Genomic DNA, 27,171 nt, shown 5'->3' on the forward strand with positions numbered 1-27,171 from the left:
TTTCCTAATGAATGAGACTATCTGACATAGGCCTATTACTGAAAACATTATCCAAATGCCTACAGCTATTCATGAGATAAGCCTCCAAATGCAGATAGAAAAATTTTTGTGTATGGAATCTGGTAAACTTTCGCTGCTCTCTAGAGCTGCGGCGGATGTTTACTGCCTTTCATGCCAGGTAGGGCCACCGCCTCCTCTCTACCTGACCTGATCATCGCACCAATGATTGCCACGGGATGTCATTCCAAACGCCAGTTAAATATAGAACAATACGTATATTACGCACTTCGCATTACTGGAAACTACAAATTATATTCACAAACCTTTGTCTTGAATTAGTGTATCAATTACTGGAAACTGAATGAAAATCCCTACATTAGTTCCTGAGCTTAGGCGTAACAGTCGGAAAAATGCGCTGGGGCTTTAATTTAATAATATGTGTAGATATACGGTCATGTGAGCTTAATTTATTAAGGAGGTTTTTTGTTCGGAGCTTTTCATCTCTCAGATAAATTGTCAAGTCCAGGTCGCGAGTGGTGTACACGACGTGCCGTACAGTGAATTCGCCGCCCTTGGGTCATCAGGGGGAGATAAGCGGAGGTATAGCCCGCGAAACGCTTACGGTGCGCGGTAATCCAGATTAGGCGTAAGCCTGACGCAAGCGGAGGTAACGAGACGCGACGGCGGCGGAGGCCACGCCGTCAATGGCAGCTGCAGGCGGGCCACTGGCGGGCCGCGGCGCCCGCCGGGCCACGCCCCCGCGGTGCGCGCCGGCCAATGGCGTACCGCGGCGAGGCCACCTGGCCGCGAGGGGAGGGGCGCGACCGGCCGAGCGCACAGTCGCCGGCGGGGACTGGGCGACTGCAGTCCGAGCACGCACACCAGTTCTTCCGGCGTGGTACAGCACAGCGGTACAGGGAAACGGACTGTGGCGGTGACGTGTGGGCGCGAGTGTTTGCCGGACGGCGCGGCGGGACTGCCTGAGGATAGCTTACACGCTGGTGTCTCGGAGTCGGTGCGGCTGGTTCGCCGATGAGCGCGCCATGCTGCTAGGCGCGTGCTACAGCGCCGAGCCACCCGACAAGGCGCACCGCGGCCACGTGCTGCACGCGGGGGCGGCCGCCGCCTCGCCGCCCCCGCAGCCGGGCCTGCTGCAGCCGCCGCCGGCCGCCCCCGCGCCCTCGTCAGCCGGGGGCGGCAGCAGCAGCGGGGGTGGCAGCTCGCTCTTCACCATCGACAGCATCCTTGCGCCGAGGCCCGCACCGCGGCCGCCCCCACCGCCCCCGCACCAACAGCAGCAGCAGCAGCCGCCGCCGCCGGCGCCTCGCCTGCAGCACGCCGTCCTGCCGCCCCCACTGCACCTCGGGCATCTCGGCTTCGCGCCCGCCTCCACCGCGGACTTTCTCGGTGAGCCTCCTGCCGCTCTGTTCCTATTGTAGTCTGTCTGCAAATTAAAATGCGGGTCTTCCCTCTGATTGATGAAATCACCAATCTTTAAGCTATGCGAACATCCAGACTTGACAAATAATAGTTCCTCGGAAACGCCTTGATCACTAAATACTTAATTTATGACACATCTCGAGTAATCATCGTCAGATAACGGTGGCAAAATGTAACACAAAGGTACAATTAGTAATGTTTATCGAGGAAGATTCAAAAGTAAGTGTACACACTTCGTGGGTATAATATGAGTCAAAATAAGAGTAAAATATTAAATAAAGTCTTGCTGAAACAAATTTATATATGCATAATGTTATTTGTGAAAGACGTCATATCATGGGCCTTCGCCGTGTCGTGTTCGACTGCATATCGACTGATGTTTTGTCGGCGGTGTCCTTGCACGTCTCATCCGGGAGGCAACAGTGTATCTCGTAGTTACTTATGTCGGTGAGTGGAAAGGTCGCGCACCAGGACCAGTTGCTTGGCCCGCCAAACTCCCGAATCTTAACCCCTAAACGACCGTCACAAGTATCGCCAATGGTGTTGCAACTGAAAATGCAGAACAACTACTGCAGTGAACTGAAGAGAGCTGTGCAACTGTGCAGAATGAGATGGTTCAAATGGCTCTGAGCACTATGGGACTTAACTTCTGTGGTCATCAGTCCCCTAGAACTTAGAACTACTTAAACCTAACTAACCTAAGGACATCACAAACACCCATGCCCGAGGCAGGATTTGAACCTGCGACCGTAGCAGTCGCGCGGTTCCGGACTGAGCGCCTAGAACCGCTCGGCCACTCCGGCCGGCCAGAATGAGATGAACGGAGCCTACAACATACCGAGGGCGGTAAGATGTCTAGCACCTCGTCTACATGTTCGTTATTCTGAACTCGTGTCGTTGCTTTCTGACAAGAATTTCTTTTGTGTTGCTCTTGTGATACCCATTCTGCTGCATTACTCTCAAGTAAAGCAGTTTCAGACAAAACTTTCTGTAACGTTCTACTCTAATTTTGATGCACACATTACAAATACGAAGTTACTTTTGAATCACGCTGTGTACAAATACTACAAGAGCACTGTAACGTCAGGAACGAAAGTACACCTTGAGTATTAGTACTTGAGCAAAACACTTAAAGTAATGTGTATTTTCGTTTCTGATATTACATTGGTCATATAGTATTGGTGAAATAACTTTTATAATTTTGCCTTTGTGTTAATTTTGGCCACAGCTGATGATTACTCGAAACGCGACATAAATAAAATATTTAGTAATCAAGACGTTTCCATGGAATTACTACAAGCAAAGTGCTAGTACCCTGGCTGTCTACCCAGATATTACAAGGAACGGATATTGAATAAAATGTCTTCGTCTACATCTACATGACAGCTCTGCAATTCACGCGCAAATGCCTGGTGGTTGGGTCACCGCATTGCTTTCGCACTATTTCTCTACCGTACCACTCGCGAAGGGCGTGCGGAAGAAACGAACGCTTAAATCACTATGTCATTCTCAAAATATCAAGTTTGTCCAATTCACTAGAAATTCTTTTCATTACTATTACCGGTGTCGACAGATCTACACTGTCATCATAGGATCTGATATTTACAAAAATAAAGGTCGCAAGTGAAAGTGGATGAAACATACACGATTTCATATAACCACTGTGTACATTGTCTGTGACATTCGAGCGTACCTTGTAACATTATTAGACGTACATGCCTTTTTACAATGAAAGTGTTGCAAAAAGCATGTGCGTCTAATAATGTTACAAAGTACATTCCAATGTTGCAGAAATGTACACAGTGGTTATATGAAATCGTATATGTTTCAGCCACCTTCACTTGAGACTTTTATTTTTGTAAATTGCAGATCCGACGATGACAGCGTAGATCTGTTGAAACCAGTAACAGTAATAACAAGAATTACTAACGATCTTAGCAAACTTAATTTTTAAAATAAATAACATAACCTTGAGGTCACCCCCAACGATTAACGCAATATCAAACATATGTAACTTAAATCTCTTCATGCGAGCTCTGCTTTCTCTTATATTACTGCGGCGACCGTTTCTCCCTATGTAATTGGATGTCAACCAAATATTTTCGCTTTCGGAGGAGATACTTTAAGATCGAAGTTTTTTGAAAAAGATCACGTCACATCGAAAAAGTGCCTTCGTTTCAATGTTTGTCACTCCAACACGCGATAGTACAAAACGAGCTGCCCTTCTTTGAACATTTTCTATGTCCTCCGTCAATCCTATCTGGTAAGGATCCCATACTGCACATCAGTGTTCTAGCGGAGGGCGGAAAAGCTCGTGTAGGCAATCTCTGAAGTGGATTTGTTGCGTCTTCTAAGTGTTCTGCTGATAAAACGCAGTGTTTGGTTTGCCTTCAGGACGATATTTTCCTTTTGATCGTTACAGTTTAAGCTATTCGCAATTGTTATCCCTAGGTATGTAATTGAATTTGCACCATTTACATTCGTGTAATTTATGGTGTAACCAAATTTTAACGGATTCCTTTTATGAGTCATGTGGATTACACAACACTTTTCATTATTTGGAGTTAGTTGCCAATTTTCGCGTCGTACAGAAATTTTCTTTGCATCTCTCTCCAATTGGTTTTGATTTTCGAATGACTCTAAAAGTACGGTAAATTACTGAATCATATGCAAACAAACTAAGAGATCTGTTCGATTTGTCTCCTAAATCATTTATATAGATCAGGAACAGCAAAGGACCTCTAATACTTCCTTGGAGAACGTCAGGTGTTTTACTCAACCACTTTCCATCGATTACCACGAATTAAATGTTTAACTTTCCGACAAGAAGTCACAAATCCAGTCGCATTATCTCTGAAACGTAATGTGTTTCATGCCAGCATATGATGACATTTTAGCAGACAAAAGCAGCTCCTCGGGACAATGACCTATGAAGTTGCCGTACAGGGTCGTCATTGTTTATGCGCTTTTGGCAATAAAGGACAGTACTCCAACGGGCTGTGTTTTAAATACTAGATTCGGGTACGACCCGTTTCCAAGTGCACCAGCAACAGACGTGTGAATATATCTTCCACGTGACGTCAAAAAAAAAAACACTTGCAATTTGCATTTGTGCAGAAGCACGGGTCGCCAACGGTCATCATCTCGTAACGCGTAGCTGTAAACCACACTTAACACTCTTGTTCATGAAAATGACACATGTTTACGACAGTGCTGTGGAAAACGGTAACATTTTAATCTTGTTGAGATGATATGTGATACGTCGGTGTTTTCACCAATGCCAGACGTGGGAATACGTTGATCATTTTCTTCTGGGTGAGCACCACAGCCTCGATAAATTTGAAGGACATTATCCCATCTGCCTGGATTTTAAATCACTTTATTCTGTGCACAATCTCTTTGTTTTGGGCAGAATAAAGTAATTTAAAATTATAGTCATTTTTTGTTTTCCGTCGCTGCTTGGTTGCTTAAACTTTCATGGAGATGTGTCTCGTCTTTGCGGCTACATGAAATGCAGTTTGCTTTCTGCCATATGCGTTTCGCTTCTTTTATGTGTGAAGCATCTTCAGTGGCCTGTATTACATGTTAGCTTTGTATACAAAATAATTACGGTGTATAGGGTAGTAATCACAAATGTGTTACTACAGTACGTTTTTTTTTTTCTTGTTATTCGCTGCCGGCGCATATAACACATTCCCGAACGGCGCACAAGGGTAAGGTAAGGAATTTAATGGAACCGTTCACTTTTCAAATGCATTTGTGGTCACAAGGACAATACTGCAAACTGAAGTCTGTCGCGACTTGAAGCCACGCATCCGCAATTATCTTACAGACGGTGTCCTTGGTGACGCTTCCTTATTGCAACGTTTTTGCCTGAGTTTGCAGCATAATTTTAGTGTCAGTCTTCCTTAATAATTATGATGTACTCTTTAGGCCTACACTGTATACGATAACAGGAAATTTTTCCTAAAAGCATTTTTAATAATCAGGGATTTCCTTAAATGGAAATGAATTGTTCCCTTACTACTTAGCATTAAGATAAGAGTTAGAAATTTGCTTCTGTTCAATGTACTAGGTACTTACTGTGAAAGAAAAAGAAAAACAAGCCACTTTCCCCGCGCTGGAGATTTAGATTTATTTTTAGGGGTCTTATTATCTAACGAAGGAAAGACAGCGTACATCTAAGGCGGCATCTGAGGCGAAGTGGAAGGTGGAGAGGTCGCCAAATTATTGTCGCTAGTTGGGAAAAGTGTCCCCGAACCTGCCCAAGATGGATAGCGAAAGCAGAAATTAAAACACAGTATGTCATTTTTAATGGAGAGAAATCTACAGACGTAACTTCGTGCGTAACGCAAGACAATGTTTTCACAATGTAGATCGTGGGCCAGGGGGAATGGTCAACATTCAGGGATATGACAGGAACGGTCATTAGAAGCAAAAAAGTCTAGTACACAAGGGCTCTAAGATGCATATCGTAAGAGGTACGAGGACTTGCTCATTTACGCTACTGTGAATCATGTCTTATCTACTGAGCAACTGCTCGTAATCTCTTAAGATATTTTAGAGACCACGTTTAGTAGACAATTGTTTCTGCACATACTACCTTCTCTCAGAGCTTGCAGTAGTAGGAAGAAGTTTCGCATTTCGAAACTGAAGTAGCGATCACGGCTGTAAAGGAATGCAATTTACAGCTCATGTGTATTAGACTTTTTTACTTCCGATGATCGTTTCTGTCTTATCCCTGGATATCGCTCATTCGTCGCGACACGCCCTGTACATAAATTATCCAGTGGATAACGTCGGAATTTCCATGGGGCTTGTGAGGTTACGAGATTTTACAGATGTTTTGTAGCCAAAGTTTGGAAATAAATAATCTCGTTGGATGGAAGTGAAGTCTCGTTCTAATTTTGAATATAAATGGACAAACCTTGTTAATAGAATTATATGCATTTTTACTATCCACAATAATTGTCCAGAATATTTTTAATTATTATGTAAGAAATCTTATTAGGGAATAAGTCCTGTTTCTACATTTCATTATTTGCATGAGATGTTTCGCCTCGTCTCCGGGCGATTCCCAGATAGTTGCAGACGTACTTGGTGCCTTGACGGGCAAAGTAGTCAAAGGCGGCGAATACCACTGACCGTAAATTTATATCAATAACGTATATAGTATGTATTTTTAAAAAAGTCTGTTAATTGTTACCCAGAAGGTCTCCTGTAGCAAGACACTTATCATCTAATATGTGTCGTATTTAACGGTGCAATAAAAGCCTTGAAAGGCCGGAGTTGCCAACTCCTTGTTTTCAGTAAAAATTAAATTATTCTACAGATATGAAGAATATGTAACGAGTTTGCAGTCATCTCTGAGCTGAAGGTCACAACGAAGTAACTTAAAATATAATCGAATCCTCGCAGGCTTCCCGCGGACAATGCTATTTACAGAAAAGACGAAACGCTAGAAGATTGTATCGAAATGCGGGAAAACCGGCAGTGGATCGACACTTGATGCAGGGACTGGAAATGACCCTCAGGGTGATAGTTATTGAACTATATTAAAAAAAAAACGTGATTACTTACGAACTACGGCGTGCATACACTTTATTCAACGTCTAAGCGTCACTACAGGTATTCGTATTTAGGTTATGATATGTTCGATATGTCAGCCATCATTGGCGAAGGCGTGACGCAGACGAAGAGCGAAATCCCGCATAACCCGCTGAAGTGTTCGAACATCGACGCTGTCGATAACCTCCTGAAAGGCTGTTTTCAGCTCAGCAACGGTATCGGGGTTATTGCTGTACGCCTTGTCTTCAATACAGCCCCACAAAAAGGAGTCGCATGTGTTCAGATACGGAGAATATGGCGGCCAATTGATGCCCATGCCAGTGGCCTCTGGGTACCCCAGAGCCAGAATGCGGGCCCCAAAGTGCTCCTCCAGAACATCAAAGACTCTCCTGCTTCGATGAGGTCTAGCTCCGTCATGAACCACATCTTGTGGAAACCAGGGTCACTTTGGATAAAGGGGATGAAATCGTCCTCCAAAAGCTTCACGTGCCGTTCGGTAGTCACCGTCCCATCAAGGAATATCGCTCTGATTATTCCGTGACTGGACATTGGACACCACACAGTTAAGTGTGAACAGACTTCTCGATCGCGAAATGCAGATTCTCAGTTCCCCAGATGCGACGATTTTTCTTATGGACGAACCCATCCAAGTGAAAGTGGACTTCGTCGCTAAACCAATCCGTATTAATTCCCGTCATGCCCCGCGGCCAACCGTGCAGTTTGAACGGCCTAAAGCAAACTGTTCAGAAGTTATGAAGATTTTATTTCATATAGTCCAATAATTGTCACTCTCTGCACACATATAACGTATCGCGCATAAATACGCAAAAAGACCCATTATGGAGTGATTAGATGAGTGCAGAACCGTCACTGGAAACAGTCACACCGTAAAATATCTTCGAGTATGCGTACGGAGCGATTTAAAGTGGAACGCTGACATTAATGCAAGGGCCACCAATGAAGGAGATAGCTTGCAAACTTGTCGTTCGATCAATGCTTGATATTTCTCGTCGCTCTGGGACCCGTACCACTTAGGACCGACAGACGAAACAGAGAAAATCCCAGAAACGGCAGTGTGGCTCGTTAGGGATTCACTTATTAAGCGCCAAACCGTAACGGGGATGCTCTGCCAACGCAAATGGCAGACGCTGCAAGAAAGGCGTTCTCCATCAAGGCGTGGTCTACTTTTAAGATTTCGGGATCGTACGTTCCTACTAGAGTCAATCAATATATCGTATTTTACAGACTATAAGACGCTACGGTCTATTAAGACGCATCTCAATATTTCAGCAATTTAAAAAAAATACCATGTTTACTATCTTTATCATTAGATTGCAAAGGCAGCGATCTTGAAATTCTTAGTTTATGAAACCGAATTGACCTTAAAAATCCCTGAAAATCGTCGTCTTAACTTCCTTCTTCTTCTTCTTCCTCTTCGTCGTCATCGTTGTCCTCTTCATATATAAGATGTTGTTCATTGCCATTGAGAGCGTTGCTTATACTGTCCTCCTTGTGCTGTTGCAGATAACACAAATCACTTGCAATTCAAGTTCACTGGCACCGTAGATTGCAATGACGCATCATAGGCTGGGAAGTGTTCTGGGTGCGTAATGTCGAGGCGGGAGGGAGACAGTGATAGCGAGCTTGTGGAACTCGGCAACTCATATTCGTCGCATCGGTGCACTGCTGCTACCATTTGAATCCAGTGTTACCAGATAGATATACGTTTCCCGAGGTATCGAATATATGGCCATTTTTAAGACTGTTGGGAATTTTGAATCAAACACTGGACATTTTTATATTAATTTCGAGTAAGACGCAACTTTGGAGGCATGGTTTCGATTAAAAAACTGCGTCTTATAGCCCGTGAAATACGGTATTACTTCCTCCTACGTATACCTCGTGAACATACTATGAACGCAGAATTAGGTTCTGTTTCACACGGAGAGTTATGATCAGTTGTTTTTCCGCGAAGCATTTGCGACTGGAAAGGGAGGAAGCGATAGTATTACAGAGAGAGCGCCCCCCCCCCCCCCCCCACTCCCCCCTACCCAACACTTTCCAGTCCCCGACACAACTTAACGTGACTTGCGAAGCATAGATGTGTATGTAGATAGATGTAGAACCTACACACGCCGCTTCACGGTGTTACACTCACTCAAACCGCAGAGCGAATTTTAAAACTGTGGCAACACATTGTGCTGAAATGCCTGGAGAGTTGAAACACAGAAATTAGTAACTTACAACTGCACTACACTCCTAGACCGGACATCTGTAGCACTCTACTCTCGTCGCAAGAACTGCTCGCTCTTCTGTTCACCAACATCTACATCTGGTTGATTGCTCTGTTATTAACACTTCAGTGTTCGGTACGAGGTTCATCCGGCCCTTGAATAACACACGGACAACTGAACATCTAAATATTTATGTGCAAATTGTGATTTCTCTTACTCTGACACGATGGATATTTTTCCTTATTAATTCGTGACATAGCCAGGACGAAGACACGCGATCTTGAAATTTTGCATAACATTTTAAAAAATAGGTAATAATATGTTTTCATAGTTAAGATCACAAGTGAGTAACATTAAATGACGACTAGCTTCAGCTGGTTGTACAGCCATCGTCAGCTCGATTATAAAAACATACGTCTGCTCGTAAAATGAGGATAAGACAGAACGGCTACATCTTAGTGGACCCTCATGTATTCCGTTCCTGCATTCCTTGCTTTCCTGTACGTAGTATGGTGTGGTTGACGAGGTGCTGGTGTAACGCTATTGTTTACAAAGTACTTTGTGCTATTGCGGACTGTTCAAAAATGGTTCAAATGGCTCTGAGCACCATGGGACTTAACTTCCGAGGTCATCAGTTCCCTAGAACTTAGAACTACTTAAACCTAACTAACCTAAGGACATCACACGCATCCATGCCCGAGGCAGAATTCGAACCTGCGAACGTTGCGGTCGCGCGATTCCAGACCGTAGCGCCTAGAACCGCTCGGCCACTCCGGCCGGCAGCGGACTGTTAAGATGAGCCTTGAGTCCCGAATATTTTATCTCCAAGTTATATATCATTATTTTATTGAGAGCCATCTCTTCCACGAGCGTCAGCTGTGATACAGTCGCTGTGCCTCAGCCTAATTTTAAGAGCAGACACTACACATGTTTTTATAATCGAGGCGAAGGTAGCTGGATAATCAACTGAAACTAGCCATGATTTAAAATTAACCTCTTGCGATTTTGACTATTAAAATACCTCACTTATTAATTTTTAATTTTGCGAAGTTCTCCCTATTTAGGTAGGAGTCAACAAAATACTTTGGAAGCGGGAGGAGAAAATTGATTACTGAATTGTATTGAAAAGATCTCGCCGCAACGAAAACGCATTTGTTTTAATGATTGCCACCACAACTCGTTGATCATATCCGTGACATTCTCTCCCCGACGCGTAAGTAACACAAAATGAGCTGCCCTTCTTTGACATTGCGCCCGGGTTCCCGGGTTCGATTCCCGGCGGAGTCAGGGATTTTCTCTGCCTCGTGATGGCTGGGTGTTGTGAGATGTCCTTAGGTTAGTTAGGTTTAAGTAGTTCTAAGTTCTAGGGGACTGATGAGCATAGATGTTAAGTCCCATAGTGCTCAGAGCCATTTGAACATTTCTTTGACATTATCGACGTCCTCCGGAAACATTTTCTGCTAAGGACGCCGTATCGCGCAACAGTATTATTAAGTAAAGGACAGACAATTGTAGGGTAGGCAGTCTCGTTAGTACATTTTTTTTTCACTTATCCACCCCCGGTAGCTGAATGGTCAGCGTGACTGATTGTCATTCCTCTGGGCCCGGGTTCGATTCCCCCGCTGGGTCGGGGAATTTTCCACGCCCAGGGACTGGGTGTTGTGCTGTCTTCATCATCCTCCTATCATCCTCATTGACTGCTGGTCGCCGGAGGGGCGTCAAAATTGGAAGACCGGCACCCGGCGAGGGGGGCCCTAGCCATACGAATAAATAAAAATAAATTTGTTTCACTTCATAAATGTTTTGCCAAGAAAACACACTTTTTGATTTGACGTCAAAATAACATTTTGTGTGTGTTGCGCCCAATTTCTGTTAGGAATTGTAATTTTTAGGTATTTCGTTAAATCGGCGACTTTTAATTTTGGATGCTTCACCGTGTAACCAAACTTTAGCCGAATTGTTTTACATTATTTTTATCGCCTGTAGACGATCGTGTTTGCTTACTTCTTTTTGTTTTGTGGCACAATCAGAACTTTCTGAGCGCCAATGCATGGTCCTCCAGTGCAGCAACTGGATTTGAATAAGATCGTTCGAAACGGAGAGAAACGATCATCTATGAAGTTCGTTGCATGAAAATTTTTTTAAAAAAAGTATTAGCTACTGAAAAATTTTATTTCTAATCGTATCTACATCCAAATATATACTCCGCACTCAACTGTACAGTGCATGACGAAGGGAATGTCGTGCAAATATTATCGATTTTCTTTCCTATTCCAATCGCGTATTGAGAAATGTAAAAGTGACCGTTTATACATCTCTGTGCGTTTTTTAATCTCTCTCACCTTACCCTAACAGAGTTTCGCCTTTCTTCCAGAGATTCCCATTTAAGTTCCCCGAGAATGTCTCTTACGTATCTTAACTTTCAATCGTTAAAGATGCTGTGGGGGAACCCAGTCGTATTATTAGCTTAATTAGAAAAAAAAGAAGATATTGCCTCAGTTTACATTTTATGGTCTTCATTTTATCATACCTTTATCGATTAGATTCCTTGATATCTGTCATGGTACAATAAAATTAAGGAAATTTAAATGCAATGTAACGCAGTCTTCTTTTTCTCAATTTCTATTACACTTTCGTATGAGCTAAGCCGACTGTTACTGTTTCACAGCTGTTAATAATTATTTGATGGGTACACCGTGACACCACCGGACTACAATCTTTTTTCAAAATTAAAAATTTAATAGCATTCATTATAGACATGTTCTGGCTTTAAGTAATTATCAAGTGATATCCAAAACTTGAGACGTCGGTCTATAGCCTACATTATGTATACAGGTATAAAGCAAAATGTAAATTGTAACTTTAAAAAACGTAAAAGTATATCGGGCATAAATTTCGCGCAACATCATTTCAAATACCTTACATGCTTATGCATGTGCATCAACAACTTTTATATACTGAAAATTTTTTGATTTGCATCCGGATGACTCAAAACCAGACTGTAGTGATTGCTAATAAATTCTTAATTTCTTCAAGAATCTAACAGTCTGGAAGAATTATGGTTTTAACCATAATTAAAAATGACGTGAAATGAGAGTATGGAATTTTTAGCCAGCAGTCCCCGTCTCGGGTGTTCAGCTGTCTGGCGCAACGATCTGGCCGGGGATCGATCCCGGAACCCGTGATCATGAGTCAATAACGTTAACCGTCATCAAAACATGTATTATGGTCTGTGTTTCGCCACATTCAAAAGCTCCTGGGCAATCGGGGCTATTCCGAAGTTTCTGTTCCAAGATTATCTTGTAATAGAGGGATCCATGACCTCTACGAATTAACAGAATGATAAAATTTACCATTTTGACCGTCACTGGATGAAGTAAAATTTACTGTTTTTTAAAATCATTGTACAATTTTCGCAGTGAAGACATTTTCAAATGTAATACGTATGTCTGGAAGCGGCTTCTCATCGGAGACTGAACATTAATGGAAAAAAAAAAATGAAGGGAACCTTTATTTCATCCTGCGACAGCAGATGTGATTAAACGTTGTCATTTAGAACTTTGGTTCGCCTTGCACCATATAGTAGTTTGCTCAGTGACTTCCACGCGTCCCAACTCTTCTGGTGTGTTGTTACAAGCTTTTGTCGAAGTTAGATCTAATGATGGTCTAAAGATCTGATACCTCTCTAATCGTAAAGTGAGTTGTTCCTTACTGTCTGCAATAAATTTCGGAAAGCTGTGACTGGGCTCTAGTCGGGTGTTGTGTAAGGACAAACACTTTGCCTTTCCATACTGACAACTGCTTCCCTTCTAAATTCAGGGTCAGCCATTCAATAAAGTTTCCCACGTTAGGACCCAGTTACTCTTCTGCATCTTTCACAGAGGGCGCAACCCACTGAGTTATACCACGCCAGCGGGCAAGTACGTCGCTAAAGCAGTAGCTTTGACTCAAAGCACTGTTGGTTAAGCTTCGTAGATTGTAGTTGGCACCATAGACTTTCGCTAGCGTCAGTATAATGTTTCTGAAATGCTAGTGCCACGTCTACAATAATTTACAGTACATGGGATTAGACAACGCTCTAGTATTGAGACTTTCACTAATCTAGAGGTTTATCTGTTGTGAAAATAAACAGCACAAAGCTTCGTTTTTTAGGATTTGGCTACAGTAGATCTGCTACGTAATATCGATCCAAGCTTTTAAGTGCTCAATGCGATCTTTCTTCTACATTGCCAATTACGCCCCCTTGTATGCCTGTTGTCCGATCATCGACATTGGTATGTCTGTAACATTATGCATAGGCTGACCGTTAGTGAGATGTTAAAAATTCTTCATGGCTTGTGGTAGACTGCTTTTTTTTACTTATTTCGATTACCCTGCTCTCTGACGGGTCCCTGTGACTCTGGAGAAGATTTCTGATAGTATAAGGCAGTTTAAGGTTGGTTAAGTCGTAAGTGTTCAGCAACAAAAAGAAACTATTTCTTCGTAATCACAAACATTTATTTATGGAATAAAATCACGATTAAATCTTATAGACTTTCGACAGTTTTGTTAAACATATGTATCGCCACACTTCAACATCTGTGACGGGTGTCAGTGCCTTCAGATATATAGAGATATAGTTATATTAATCATGTAACGACATTTATTACTAATTGCCATCTGCATTACCTTTGTCTGTTTCATCGCACGTGAAGCATTAATGCGAATAACTACGATATAGAGCCTACGTAATTGCTTATCGAAAACAATGATTATAATTATTGAATTTCATAAATTAAAACAAAACAATCTCTTTTTAGAGCTTTGGCACTGATGGTGCTACAGAACGGAGTAGGAACGACACGACGTTTTCTATTCATTTTAACAGATTTGATTATGGGCTTCTCCCGAAACTCGTCATTAGATGGTAAATAAAATTATTTTGGCGACCAAAACAAGTGTATTGCCACTTAGTTAACATACTAACCCCTAACCCGATTCTTTAAGCCATAGAATTACCATGTACAAGACAGCTTTAAACGTCGGATTACTTTACAAATGAATTAATGCGTTAAATATTTGACGTTAAGCATGTGAGACCTTTATGGTTGTAGATGCAAAACGCTTATTATGGTAGTTTTATTAGATTCGGATTATTCACTCATAGACTAACAAAAGGGTCAGATCTTTTACGTAAGATTACACCTCTTAATGGGTGGACTGTGACAGCATTTTAACTTTTTAAATTCCGTCAATAGTCATACGAATTACGAAAAACAGATTTTTGTTGCCCCTGAAAGCCATTAGATAGGCAGCTTGCAACATGGTGATCGTTTAGCCGTTTATTAATACAGTTCTGTTCGCACAACTACTGATAAATATATATATATATATATATATATATATATATATATATATATATATATATATATATATATATAAAAAAATCCGTTCGCCAAAGATTTTTCACTAGCTTAGGCCTACATAGACATCTGGCATATCGTGGTGACAAATACGTGGTGTGACAGTATCAACTGAATCACGCCAGTATCTATTACCAGACACTTCATTTGCGTCCTCGGTTTGTATTTCGGCTGATGACATTTCCATTATCAACTGGGTTTATTTAAAATTAATATATCTACATCAAATGTGGATTTTTGAGTCTTCAGTTTTTGTGAGCAACGTGTTTGCTTACCATTCCGTGATCCGTTACAAATTTTTTCAGTGACAATAAAGAAAAAGTGAAGTGATTAACGCGGATAGAATTTTGAAAGGCTTACTGTGACTACTGAAGGGCAGCGCCATACATTACCCCAAACCCATACAGCCGAAAAACGACGTCTATGAAGGCGTGCTAATAATTTTACTTGAATCCATCGAACGATATAGGTATAACTCTCTGACATACGCAGCAGAAATAAAGATAAGGCGACTAATTGATCATATTTGTGGATTTCATTTTATGTTCGTAACAGTCATCTTTGAACTAAGTCTAAAATGTTTGCTTTACCATTCGCTGTTCCACCCGCATGCGCGTGATACGTGTGAAGATAGCGTACGCCTGCCCCTCCGTGTTTAAGATTCGCTTTCGGTAGTCCTTGCGCGTTCCCGATTTGATGCACGCTTTTTTGGTAACACGTCGCGACAGAGTTTATTAAGCGTTTCTGCAACGCCCTTGTCCAAATGAAAGAAACTCTAGAGAAAATGCTCTTCTACGATATTTCTCTACGTCCTCTGCTAATCAGCTTGCTATTAGACTTACATTTTTTAAGAATATGTAAAATTCGGTCGAAAGAGTGTTTTCAAGTTAAGGCCTCGGTGGATGTTTTGCGCTTCCGTTGTGGTATAAAAATAAGGACTACCTTCATGATTGCAATACTAGAAGGACAAAATGGCCGTAATTAAAAATAACTTTCCTCAGGAAGGTGTGAATAATGCAGCTGTCAAAAAAATTTGATCCCCTACCCACGGACGCAAATCTCCACATAGATAGAAGACATAACTACGAAAGCACATTGAAAACTTTCTTGTTATGAATTATTAGGTGCACAAGAATTTTTGTTGAAAGTTCCAATCAGGGATATGTAAAGCTAATATCAAAGCTGCTAACTTTTCATATTATTGGTTAAATTTCGAAATTTATAGCTTATGTAGTGTTTCTCTTTCTTCACTCTTGTAAGTAGATGGCTAGTATGTCTCTATGCTTAAAGAAGAATTCATTTCATCACTTGTAATTTTCTTACCACCGCATTAAAATACGTCGTGCAAATGACTCACGAAACACATAACTAACTGACCATGTAGCATTCTTCCAGTACATTTCAGTCTTGTATCTGACTTCTTCTCAGCTGTATTTATGTGTTCATTCCATCTTAAGTCGTTCCGGATGGTTTACCTTAATAGGGGAGTTTTGTGTCTGAATCCAGTTACCTCACCGCAATAGACGTGTACTTAGAGAGAATATAGTGTCCTTTCCCCGATTTATGGGCATTAAATTTGATACATTGATGATCAGCTAATAGTCTTCTCACCAAGCCTTCATCAAGTGGAAGTCTTCTTGCCTTTCGCACCAATTTTATGGCGAAGCAGTCTCCACGTTTCAGATTTCCTCATCCGCGTAAGCCTCGCAAACTCCTGACGTGTTAACACGACTGTAAGGTGAACGCTATTTTGTTGGTATCCTGCAAAAGTTGTGCTATTTCGGATGTACAATTGTAGTAAGACGTTGGGGGTGTCCGAGAATTGCGTAATTAGAGTGAGATATCTGAGAGACGAGTGCTACGCAAACGAGATGACACGTTATTGGTTCTGGAAGAGTTAAGCAAGTACTATGTTGTCGTTAGCACAGTCAACTAGAAAATGTGTTTCTTGACTCTCTCGGTACAGTAAGAGTAACCCTTTAGTTGATGCACAACGCTTTTACTGTAACATCCTCCACTGGACGCTTCTGAATATTTCTGCGAGGTCTGACACTGTCCTTCCATAACTTGTTTTAACTTCATTAAGTACGGAAAGTAATGAGCCAAACTGCTGTAGTCTCAGTACGTTAGGAGGCGGCATAGTACAGATCGTTTGTACTGCAGGATACACCGAATTATATAAGTAAAAGGAGGATGAATATAGTAGCGAAAGACACGAAAGGAACATATCTGGTTGTAACCTCCCCACAAAATAAAATAAATATTATGGATAATGATTCTGGTTTTAGTGTAACCTCCTTACAAAATTTCTTTCTCAGTGTAACCTCCCCACAAAATTCATTTACATTTAATCTCCCCACAAAATTCGTTCCCATTTAATCTAAGCTCAGAATTCATTCACGTTTAGCGTAACCTCAAAACAGAAAAATTCCTAAACCTCTCAACAGTAAAAATTATAATTATGTCGTTCACATTCAGTGTAACGTCCCAATAAAAAAATACATTCAGTAACCTGGTAATAAAACAATGTAACTAACCTCTCAATTAAATTGTCGCTCACTCATGATTTTTCAATAATTCACTGTGGATTTAACCTGGTAAATTTTGGACGACAGCAGTGCTGCGTCATGGCCCTGAAAGATCATTCTGAATAAAAAAAGGAAAAAATTCTTACCTCAATGAAGTCGCCGGATATATCTGCTCTTACAATAAATTTTCCCGGTACAGCTCTGTGCAATGCTGGCCGACGTATCTGTCATTTACGAAAGGGAGCAACTGATTTTTCTATTGCAATAATCGGGATGATCATGGATGGGAGAAATTAGTAAATTCTTTAAATTGAAATGAATGGTTGTTAAAAGTTACTTTTTATGAGGAAAATTATTATTACGAGAGTTTTAAAACATTTACATGGGAGTTTACATAATATTACTAGATATGCGCGAGACTGCTTTTTTTTTTTACCTTGTACAATAATACTCAGGCTCCGGCATCGCTGCACCGCGACCGGGCCAGCCAACACGATACACCAGACCAGACCAGAGCAGACTCCAGACTAGCAACAACTTACTGCTACAGCTACACAGTTCCTACTGCAGCCAACACTGCTCTCTGGTCAGAGATCTTGCATATCGCAGGCAGCGCATGAGCAATACATCGAAATTACATCTGCTCGGACCTCTTAATGAGCAATAAATCGAAATTACATCTGCTCGGACCTCTTACATGGTACAGTAAGAAACAGAGCAAAATATCTCTAGATACAGAACGAAATCTCCCTACTGACGATAAACAGATAGATTGAGAAGAACATAGCCGAAGATCGCATACACGTCTGAACTGCAAATCTATTATGTACCGCGGGAGTTTTGCAATACGACATCTACAAAGACATTATATCAATTCAAAAGTCTTACATGGTACTGGAAGAAAGTTCTTTCTGCTTGTACCGATACCCTACAAACAATTCAACAGCTTAATTACCACTTTATGATGGAATTTAACGAGCAGGAAGACTCACACGAAAAATGAATAGTTTCAGAAAGGGAGCACGATTGCAAGAGTTGACTATACACAGGTTACTACTAGCCTCTTTGGGTACTCGATGACAGCCGAACAGAGAGCCATTGCACGTTGAATAAACGGGAGTGTTGCATAATATCCGAAGGAAGCTGTGCATTAAGTTTTTCTGCAAAACAGAAGTTGTCGTCACAACAAAACAAAACGTTCTGAACTGTCTTGCGTTCTATTTAACGTGTCACAAAAAGAGCGCAGAACTTCTGACGATCCGTAATTCAGGAAATGTCAGCACAGAAAATATTGCTCAACCACAACGCTTGATGACATGTTTCGAATTTTTTTCCATTTTTCGCTGTTGTCTTCTTAGGAGAAAATCTCTGGAATATTATCTAAGAAACACGACAACAATACGGGACTTACTACGCTCAAGGCGCATAGTAGAACGCTGATCACGCGACCAAAGTTTATAGAATTTGCCACTGACAGCCACGGGCAGTAAAATATTCTTCAGATGAGCGAAGCTGGAAAATTCGTCACACAGTGCAAGTCGAAGCAGCTATTGTGAAGCATTAAATAGAGCAACTATTTCATTTAAGACATTGCCTTGTCAATAGTATAATACATATCCCGAATAGAAAAAGTCTGTATTTCAGGATGTTAGCAAAAAAGATTTTATTTTTTATTTGTATTTTTACCTTTGCGTCGAGTCTGCAACCCCAGTCTTACACAATTATGGGAGTTCCGTTTCCTCAGAGTCCGAACAAAATAATCGAAAGATTTATTGTCCGTAAAATCTTCGGTAATACACACGCACCGAACAAGGTTACACTGCTACGTGCTCTGTTTCCACTGGCAACAGCAAATTTACAGCGCTTAGCATTTACTTATTTTTTTAATTAGTTACTTTGTTATTTGTTCCTTGGATTATTTTTATGATAATTCGTTACGATGTGGAACGTGTCAGATTGTAACATAATAAATATTCTCTTCTATGCTTCAATACTCATTTGTGCTAGGACGCGATGCAATCAGCTTTTTGGTTCTAGGCACCCCATTACGTCACACACACACACACACACACACACACACACACACACACACACACACTTACCTTCTGTTCTAACACGTGTATCGTATTATCTTTGTTTCAACGTGTATTAATCACTGAGAATTTTACCTGCTTCGCTGACACATGTTTTTTTCTGAATAACTGATTCAAAAAATGTATGTAACTCATTTTAAACACATGAAGGATAAATCTAATGTTCAGCTGTCAACAGCCAAGTTGATCGACTGTAAGGTCTCATGGACCAAACTTCGATTAAAAAAATAAATTTGTCATTAATTAATAAATTCATGTAGAAGGAGAAGTAGTTATTTATTTAGTGTTACGGTAGCGAAAGGGATGATGCGTAGACTTGCTTGACAGTCACAGATTTATAGGGACACGTGTGTCGGTTCTATCCGTAGGGAATATCAGCTGTCTTATGATTATGTTTAGAGTTTCTATGCCGAGCACATGTCGGAATCTCTTCTGAAACATTGTAAGTGGAAATTGTTGACTACCATTTAATTTTGTTACGTGGTTATCAACCGTAACTGAAAGAGCAGCTCATGTATGAACTCAAATGAAAGTACACTTGCTGCGACTGAGACAAATATTGCATGTCGTATCCCTGTCGAGCCAACCGGTCATTTAGGTACGTAGTATTACATAAGACTGAAAGGGGTCGCGCACCTAGAGCGTCAAAGGAAACCCGCTCTATTACTTAAGAGGTTTACGGTAGAGCGCGCTGAATGCCTGTGCGACTATCACGTTCGTTAGTCGCCGATATGCGCTAATCTTACTCCACTGTTAATGCCTGAAAGCCGACAACAACAAAGCACAGTTAGCACGAATCCTAACGCATGAACATTTTTTTTTTAAAGGAAAGAGCCTATATGCGATAGCAGTCTTCCTTGGCATATTCCAATGATGAATTCTTCTCGGGTTATCAGCCCAATGGTGGCGTCGTCGATGAGTTTCGTAGTGCTGTTTCTCCTGTGCGTCAAGAGGTGTGATTTTAATTGTGTACTGCCTTGAGGTTCGCCGTCAGTGTTACGTTGTGTGCTACGCCATCCGTCAACACCTTTATGCTCCAGTCATACTGTGCCTTGTGTTCTTTTAATCGTCGCAGTGTGTGGCTTTTTGTGTGTGCTACTTTTAAACAGTTTTTTATCTCCATTTTACAAAATAAAAAATAGCTCTGAGCACTATGGGACTTAACATCGGAGGTCATCAGTCCCCTAGAACTTAGAACTACTTAAACCTAACTAACCTAAGGACATCACACAACACCCAGCCATCACGAGGCAGATAAAATCCCTGACCCCGCCGGGAATCGAACCCGGGAACCCGGGCGTGGGAAGCGAGAACGCTACCGCACGACCACGAGATGCGGGCTCCATTTTACAGTCACCCCGCTTTTTGTCTATTGCCTTCCATGATGTTCCCCCTTTTTTCTGTATCTATGTTCACCATATTCTCTCCTTTGTTATTTTCAAATGTCTTCTATTGTTTGTTCTACGTCTTTCGGCTGAAGAGCAGCGCATATGCTGCTGCCAGCCCGCCCCGATGGGGAATTGAAATACAATAAAGAAAAAATAAAAAAAAATGAGTTTCGTACCCGTCATCTTCTGGCGAAGATTAAAAAAAAAAATTGTGCATTGAAGTGAGTGATCATATGTTCTGCATATGTTTAAAACACTAAATTGATAATTTACTCCCTGAATCGACACTTTCACGCATAAGTCTTTGTTGTATCATTCATCTTTCCAGTTTTAAGCTTCTTACAATTAAAGCTGCGACAGCTATACACTCCCTTTAAGTCTGAGGTAGAACGAATGAAGTACAGGGAGCCAATGGATTTCTACAATTTTTGCAGTAACCACACTAGAGTTGTAATGGTGGTGGTGGTGGTTAGTGTTTAACGTCCCGTCGACAACGAGGTCATTAGAGACGGAGCGCAAGCTCGGGTTAGGGAAGGATTGGGGAGGAAATCGGCCGTGCCCTTTCAAAGGAACCATCTCGGCATTCGCCTGAAACGATTTAGGGAAATCACGGAAAACCTAAATCAGGATGGCCGGAGACGGGATTGAACCGTCGTCCTCCCGAATGCGAGTCCAGTGCGCTAACCACTGCGCCACCTCGCTCGGTAGAGTTGTAATATTCCTGAAGGACATGAAAGGGAAGTGGTAGCTGAGAAAGCAGTGAGGTGGGGGTTGCAGGCTATCCTCGATTTCTTTCGTTCTTCTACACGGTGAGCCGATATTAAAGCAAACTAAGTAGTAATTTTAAAGATAATTCAAATTATGGAAGATGGAATAAAAACATTGAGGTTTGCCGATGACATTTCAACTCTGTCAGAGTGGCATGCTAGTTAGAAGAGCAGTTGCGAGGAATGGGAAGCGTTTTGAATCCATATTATTCCGCACTCTACTGGATGCAAAACCTTATTTTTCAACATATTCTAGTTTCAATGCGGCGGCCTAACGCCACCTTAAAATGGTTTAAATAGCTCTGAGCACTTTGGGACTTAACATCTGACGTCATCAGTCCCCTAGAACTTAGAACTATTTAAACCCAACTAACCTAAGGACATCACACACATCCATGCCCTAGGCAGGATTCGAACCTGCGACCGTAGCGGTAGCGCGATTCCGGACTGAAGCGCCTAGAACCGTTCGGCCACAGCGGCCGGCAAACGCCACCTTACTGGGAGGGCCTGTATGCCTGCATGGCATCACTCTGGTCGATTCGGGACCAACGTGTTGCTGCAATCAATAACATCCCCATCGTCCACGTACTGGTTCCCGAGGAGTTCACCCTTCAGTGGGCTAAACAGAAGTCTGAAGTTGCGAGGTGCGTGCCATAGGGTCGATGAAGAAAAACAATCCACTTAAGTTTTATGAACTCCTCTCGGGTGCGCACATTATGTGAGGGCTTTCGTTGTCACGGAGTAGGTGAAGTTAGTTTGCATTTTTGCGCCGATGAACACGCGAAAAATGGTTTCTTCAGTTTCCTGAGGGAAGGACAATACACTTCCGAGTTCATCGTTACACCATGACGAAGAACGTCAAACAGAATAATCGATTCAGAGTCCCAGCAGACCGTTGTCACGACTTTAGTGGCTAAGGGTGCGGCTTCGAATTTTTTTTCTTCGGAGGTGGTGTGGCGCCCCTCCAAGCATTGCCGTTTTGCTTCCAGTTCGAAGTGATGAACTCATGTTTCGGCAAAAAAATTGTCAAGATCAGCGACGCAACGCCCGAGCAATTACCCACAGATGGTCTTCGGTACTCTTTACGGCGAGGAATCCAGCGGGCGCACACCTTCGAATACCCAAACTGGTGGATGAGTAAGTTAGCACTATGAACAGAGACGTCTGTTGATGGCGTAGAATGAGAGTGTCCGCACATTGCAACATTGCCGGAGTCGCAGCTGCGTGCGGCCGGTCAACACGTGGGAGATCGGATAGGTTCGTGCCACCTTGTTGCGATGATGACAAACGCCTCGACCAACGGCTCACCGCGCTTTTGTTCACTGACAGGTCTCCGTAGACATTCTGCAAGCGCCTATGAATATCTGCGATGCTCTGGATTTCCGCCTAAAGAAACTTAATGACGGCTCTGTGCTTGGAGCACACCTTCGTTACTAACACCATTTTGAAGGCTATATATGGTGCCGCCACCTCCTGGAAATCCATGAAATTAGAGAGCTGAAGTGGGATTATTTCACCATGTCCCACAAGAAATACCCTATTTTTTTAACCGAAATAGGCCGAGAAAAAAGTGTTCATTATTTATTGAACGCCTCTCGTAATGCTGTATTAATTTATTTATTAGGAGTTAGAAGCCTAACTCTCTTTCTGTCCGTTCAGGCCCCGGAAGGCCCAACGGTACCGACCGACCTCCGTGTCGTCCTCCCCCGACCGACCGCCGTGTCGTCCTCCCCTGATAGGCGTCATTGGATGCGGATATGGATGGGCATTTGGTCAGCAGACCGCTCTCCCGGTCGTTGCCCGTTTTCGTGACCGGAGCCGCTACTTCTCAGTCAAGCAACTCCTCAATTGGCCTCACAAGGGCTGAGTGCACCTCGTTTGCCAACAACGCTCGGCAGATCTGGACGGTGACCCATCCAAGCTCTAGCCAAGCCGGCAGCGCTTAACTTCGGTGATCTGACGGGAACCGTTGCTACTACTGCAGCAAGGCTGTAGGCAAGAGTTTTTATAATCTTAAGCTAATAGGTTAATACAATACTTCAATAATAAGAGACTGTGTGTATTATATCTCGCGGCACTTTCACTCACGGCTCGTAAATTACAGGCTATATTCATCCAGTGTTTGAGAATGAGAGCACTTGGAGACTTCCAATAAACTTTACATGTAATTTCAAAACATATCGAATCTTTTATCGCTGCCTCCCCCTCCTTCTCCCGCGCATACACACGAAGTAAGAAAAGGGAAAAATAGTTATCCCTTACTACATTTTCGTTGTTCACCGTTGTTCATGCAGGAAAACTTCGGTATTGGTCATGACGTTTTAATTTACTTCCTTACTAATAACACTATTCTCAACACATTTTGCACACAGAGTATACATATATATATATCTCAGTGAATGAGATGCGTGAAAAACTAGCTTTTCTTAAAATGGAGGCATTTTGCGTATAAATTCGACTCTTCAAGAATCGGAGTGATCGCGGGAGCGAGTGGGTTACAGGTAATGTTTAACTGTGGGAACCATTCAAAAACTTAACACTGTTTCGCGAGCAATGAAGAGACTCTTCTCGGAATTTCCTTATTAAATACGGCATCTAAATATTGAAAGCCCCCCCTCCTCTCCTTTTTTTTAATGTGAGAGATGTGCGGTTATTGAAACGCGTTTATCTGATAGGTGGTTATTTCGTGCGTCTACCTTCTGTTTGGGCAGAATCCTCAGAGGAATTTATCCTACGTCAGCATTCTTAACAGTGTCCTTGTTACCACGCACACACGTAACGAGAAAACACAACTTCTTCCTCTGTTAATGTTGGTCTTGTTAGATGAGATCAGACACGAGTAGCGCTATAAAAGATAGTAAAGTAAAAGTAACTGTGTTTCAGTTAATAAAATACAAGGGATATGTATTGACGTATCCATAAAATGCTCAGATCAACGTGCAAAAATACTCGCACCTTCCACTGAGTTTTGGTCAATTCATGCTTAATAATATAGGCCTATTAAGCTTTATTTGTCAGTAGAATGACCAGAGACTGTCTCTAACAAGTGTCAAATACAAAAATATCTGTGTAGAAAAGGCTGACATTTGTAGGTATCTTAACCTAAAATGACAACTTAGTATGTTTCAGAATGCTGCGAAAAGTGAAGATATGAGAAATGAAATAAAAAGGGCGACACAGTATAGTTATTATAGTATTTGGTTCCCCCGCTAGTTAATAATTACCTGAAAGTAGTTGCAATTAATACAATATGCACGTGGTTAGGTTGTAGTTGACAAATTAACGATCGAATTTATTACCATAACAAGCGCTCATTGTTATTGCTACTTAAATTTCTTAGCAGTTTGAACGTAATATTCTAGTGATATGCTCTTCAAGTTAATGATTACGTTAATATTTAAACATAGTTGACGTGATTGGTAAAAAATATCTAAACTATATTTCTATATAACTCCGTCAGAATGTATCTACGTAAAGATTACAGGAAGCAGAATACTAGTTAACATTGATTTACTTATGGCACAAATACTATTTTGCAACATTATTATGTATTAAAATTTTTACTCGAAGTTGTGTAAAGCATTCCTCTCATCCAGTTTGTTAATGGACAAGTTCTCAAACTTCAGAGCATGCTGTTTCGCCAGTGTACATGCAGAAGGCGTTAATATGATTAAAGATTAAAACCCTTCAAGCATTCACAAAATCTATTTAATGTTTGCAATACTAAAAGTAATACTTTGGTATAGAACAAACATTATTTCATGTAAACGTTTTGCGATACAAGACTACCCCGAACTTAGGGAGATCATATCGGTTTGTCTAACAAAGCTCGATTTGGTAAAGTCTGTTCTGAAAGGCAAACACAGTCTTCTCAGTTTTGCTTCAGTATTCTTTCATAATAAAATAATTTATTTTTAATCGTTCAACTTACTTCATTCCCTTTCATATTCCGGTTACGTCTAAAACTAAAATCTCAATAACGAATTTTTAATATTGTTTTTAGTAGGCCTAATTCTTCGAGTGTAAAGAAATAATTTAAAAGATCATCATTAATTTTGTTGCACAAAAAGTACGCCTTTGTTTAGAATTGTTTAGAAACTGGTTATTTGAGGCTGTAAAAACACTGTTACCGATTTCGAGTAAAATCTGACAAAGGCTGAAGTTCATCTTCTTAAATTTATGTCGTATGGAAGTGTAACACTATACTGTACTCAATTTTATACAGATTCACACCACTTCGCTATAATTTGACACTAGGTGCTGAATTCTATATGGATTACAATTCTTGAACCGCAAACACCTGTCTGCAAACATGTGATGCTCTTAAATGCTTGTAAATATCAGTGGTGCAATAAATTTGCTTAGGCTCCAGAGGATACAGAAAGTTCGGAAATTCCTGTGTAACACCATAGGGAAATATATTTACCTTCGAGTTCCAGTTGGGAATGATATTTAGTGCTTTTGCTTTATCTATAACTATTTCCTTCATTATTCTTGCTATAAGTATTCCTGCAACGAAAACAAACAACGTGACTAAAAGGGAAAGGAAAAAAAGTTCCCAATTTGTCTCGGCCTTCAGGGCGTGATTGCAGATTATATTTTAAATCCTAGTATAATTTTCAAGTACCGGAAATGTTTGGTTACTTACCTATTCACTTTGCGTGCTCAGAACGTTCTAAATACTTTCCGAGCTACAAAAACGTGAATAGCAGTACAGTTAACGAAAACGCTTTGCCAAAATATTAGAGCGGGAAATACCTTGTCTGAGTATGGGAGGGGGGGTGGGAGGGGGAGCGGAGTGGTGGAGAGGGGAATTGGAGGGGAGGGGACGAGGAGGGAAGCAGCATTATCTAAGTGATGACTGCCTCCTTCATTCCGCCACTGCGATCGTGTGCGAGATCGATTTCACGGTGCGTTTTTACTGTGCGCGGTCGTTTAAATTAGAGCAGACAGTGACGGCATGCTAGTAGCACAGTGAAGCGGTGGTATTAGTTCTCTTGCGACAGCCTCTTATGATAGTTCGTTGTGTGCTTTCTCCCCTTTTCGTGCATTTAGATTCCGGGCGATGCAGTGTATACGCCTTAACCAACATTCTCGTAGAGCAGTAAATATTTTAACGAAGATGTTCTACACGTACTCTTATATAGACCGCGTATAACCCGCAATATTTCTCATTCTCCATTTAAGCAATACGTCTCTCGAAGAAACTGTCCTGTAACACACGTTTTGTCCAAAACTCATCTGCTTTCAAGAGAAAAATAAAGCTGTATCTGTTATCACCTGTGTAGTTTCCCTCTCGGTGTAAGACAGTTGTTTTTCTTCTGCTCAACAGAGAACCAGTATCTGTGCTGTACTGTCAACACTATCCATGCTTTTCTCATCTCTACGAATTTCTGTTTCCTTTCCTTCACCTTATCCTTTAACTTTGCCTTATAGTTTCTCGAGCTTCTTCCGACCAGTCAATTTCTCCACATATGATTCCTTCTGCACTGGTGCCATACATTCCTGTCAGAGGTCATTACGCTCACAGAACCTAATGAGAAACTTGCTTAACACAATTTTTGTAAGACTGACTTTTCTTAAATTATACACATTCATTACTACATCTATGAATACTTTTTATCATTATTCACTGCTCAAGTGCTATGGCGATGTCGCGCTTTTAGCAAAGGCACTTGCGTCGTTCGCCTGCTACCATAGACCATTAAAGCCTAATTTCACATCGCTGTCCTAGAAGATATGTATCTCGTA

General features: G+C 41.5%; 1 protein-coding gene and 1 non-coding gene across 2 annotated transcripts in view; one reads left to right on the forward strand and one right to left on the reverse strand.

Annotated features, from left to right (window-relative positions):
- The first annotated feature begins 1,043 nt into the window (after positions 1-1,043).
- Positions 1,044-27,171, forward strand: part of LOC124619690 (homeobox protein goosecoid-like) — a 174,247-nt gene continuing 148,119 nt past the window's right edge. The window contains exon 1 of the mRNA XM_047146240.1: positions 1,044-1,407. Within this exon, the coding sequence (XP_047002196.1) occupies positions 1,044-1,407 (364 nt within the window). The remainder of the gene's footprint in view (positions 1,408-27,171) is intronic.
- On the reverse strand, positions 21,283-21,355 carry Trnaa-cgc. Its single transcript has one exon. It is a non-coding gene; the product is annotated as a tRNA-Ala (tRNA).

Source organism: Schistocerca americana, chromosome 6 (assembly GCF_021461395.2).
Source record: "Schistocerca americana isolate TAMUIC-IGC-003095 chromosome 6, iqSchAmer2.1, whole genome shotgun sequence".
Taxonomy (NCBI): domain Eukaryota; kingdom Metazoa; phylum Arthropoda; class Insecta; order Orthoptera; family Acrididae; genus Schistocerca; species Schistocerca americana.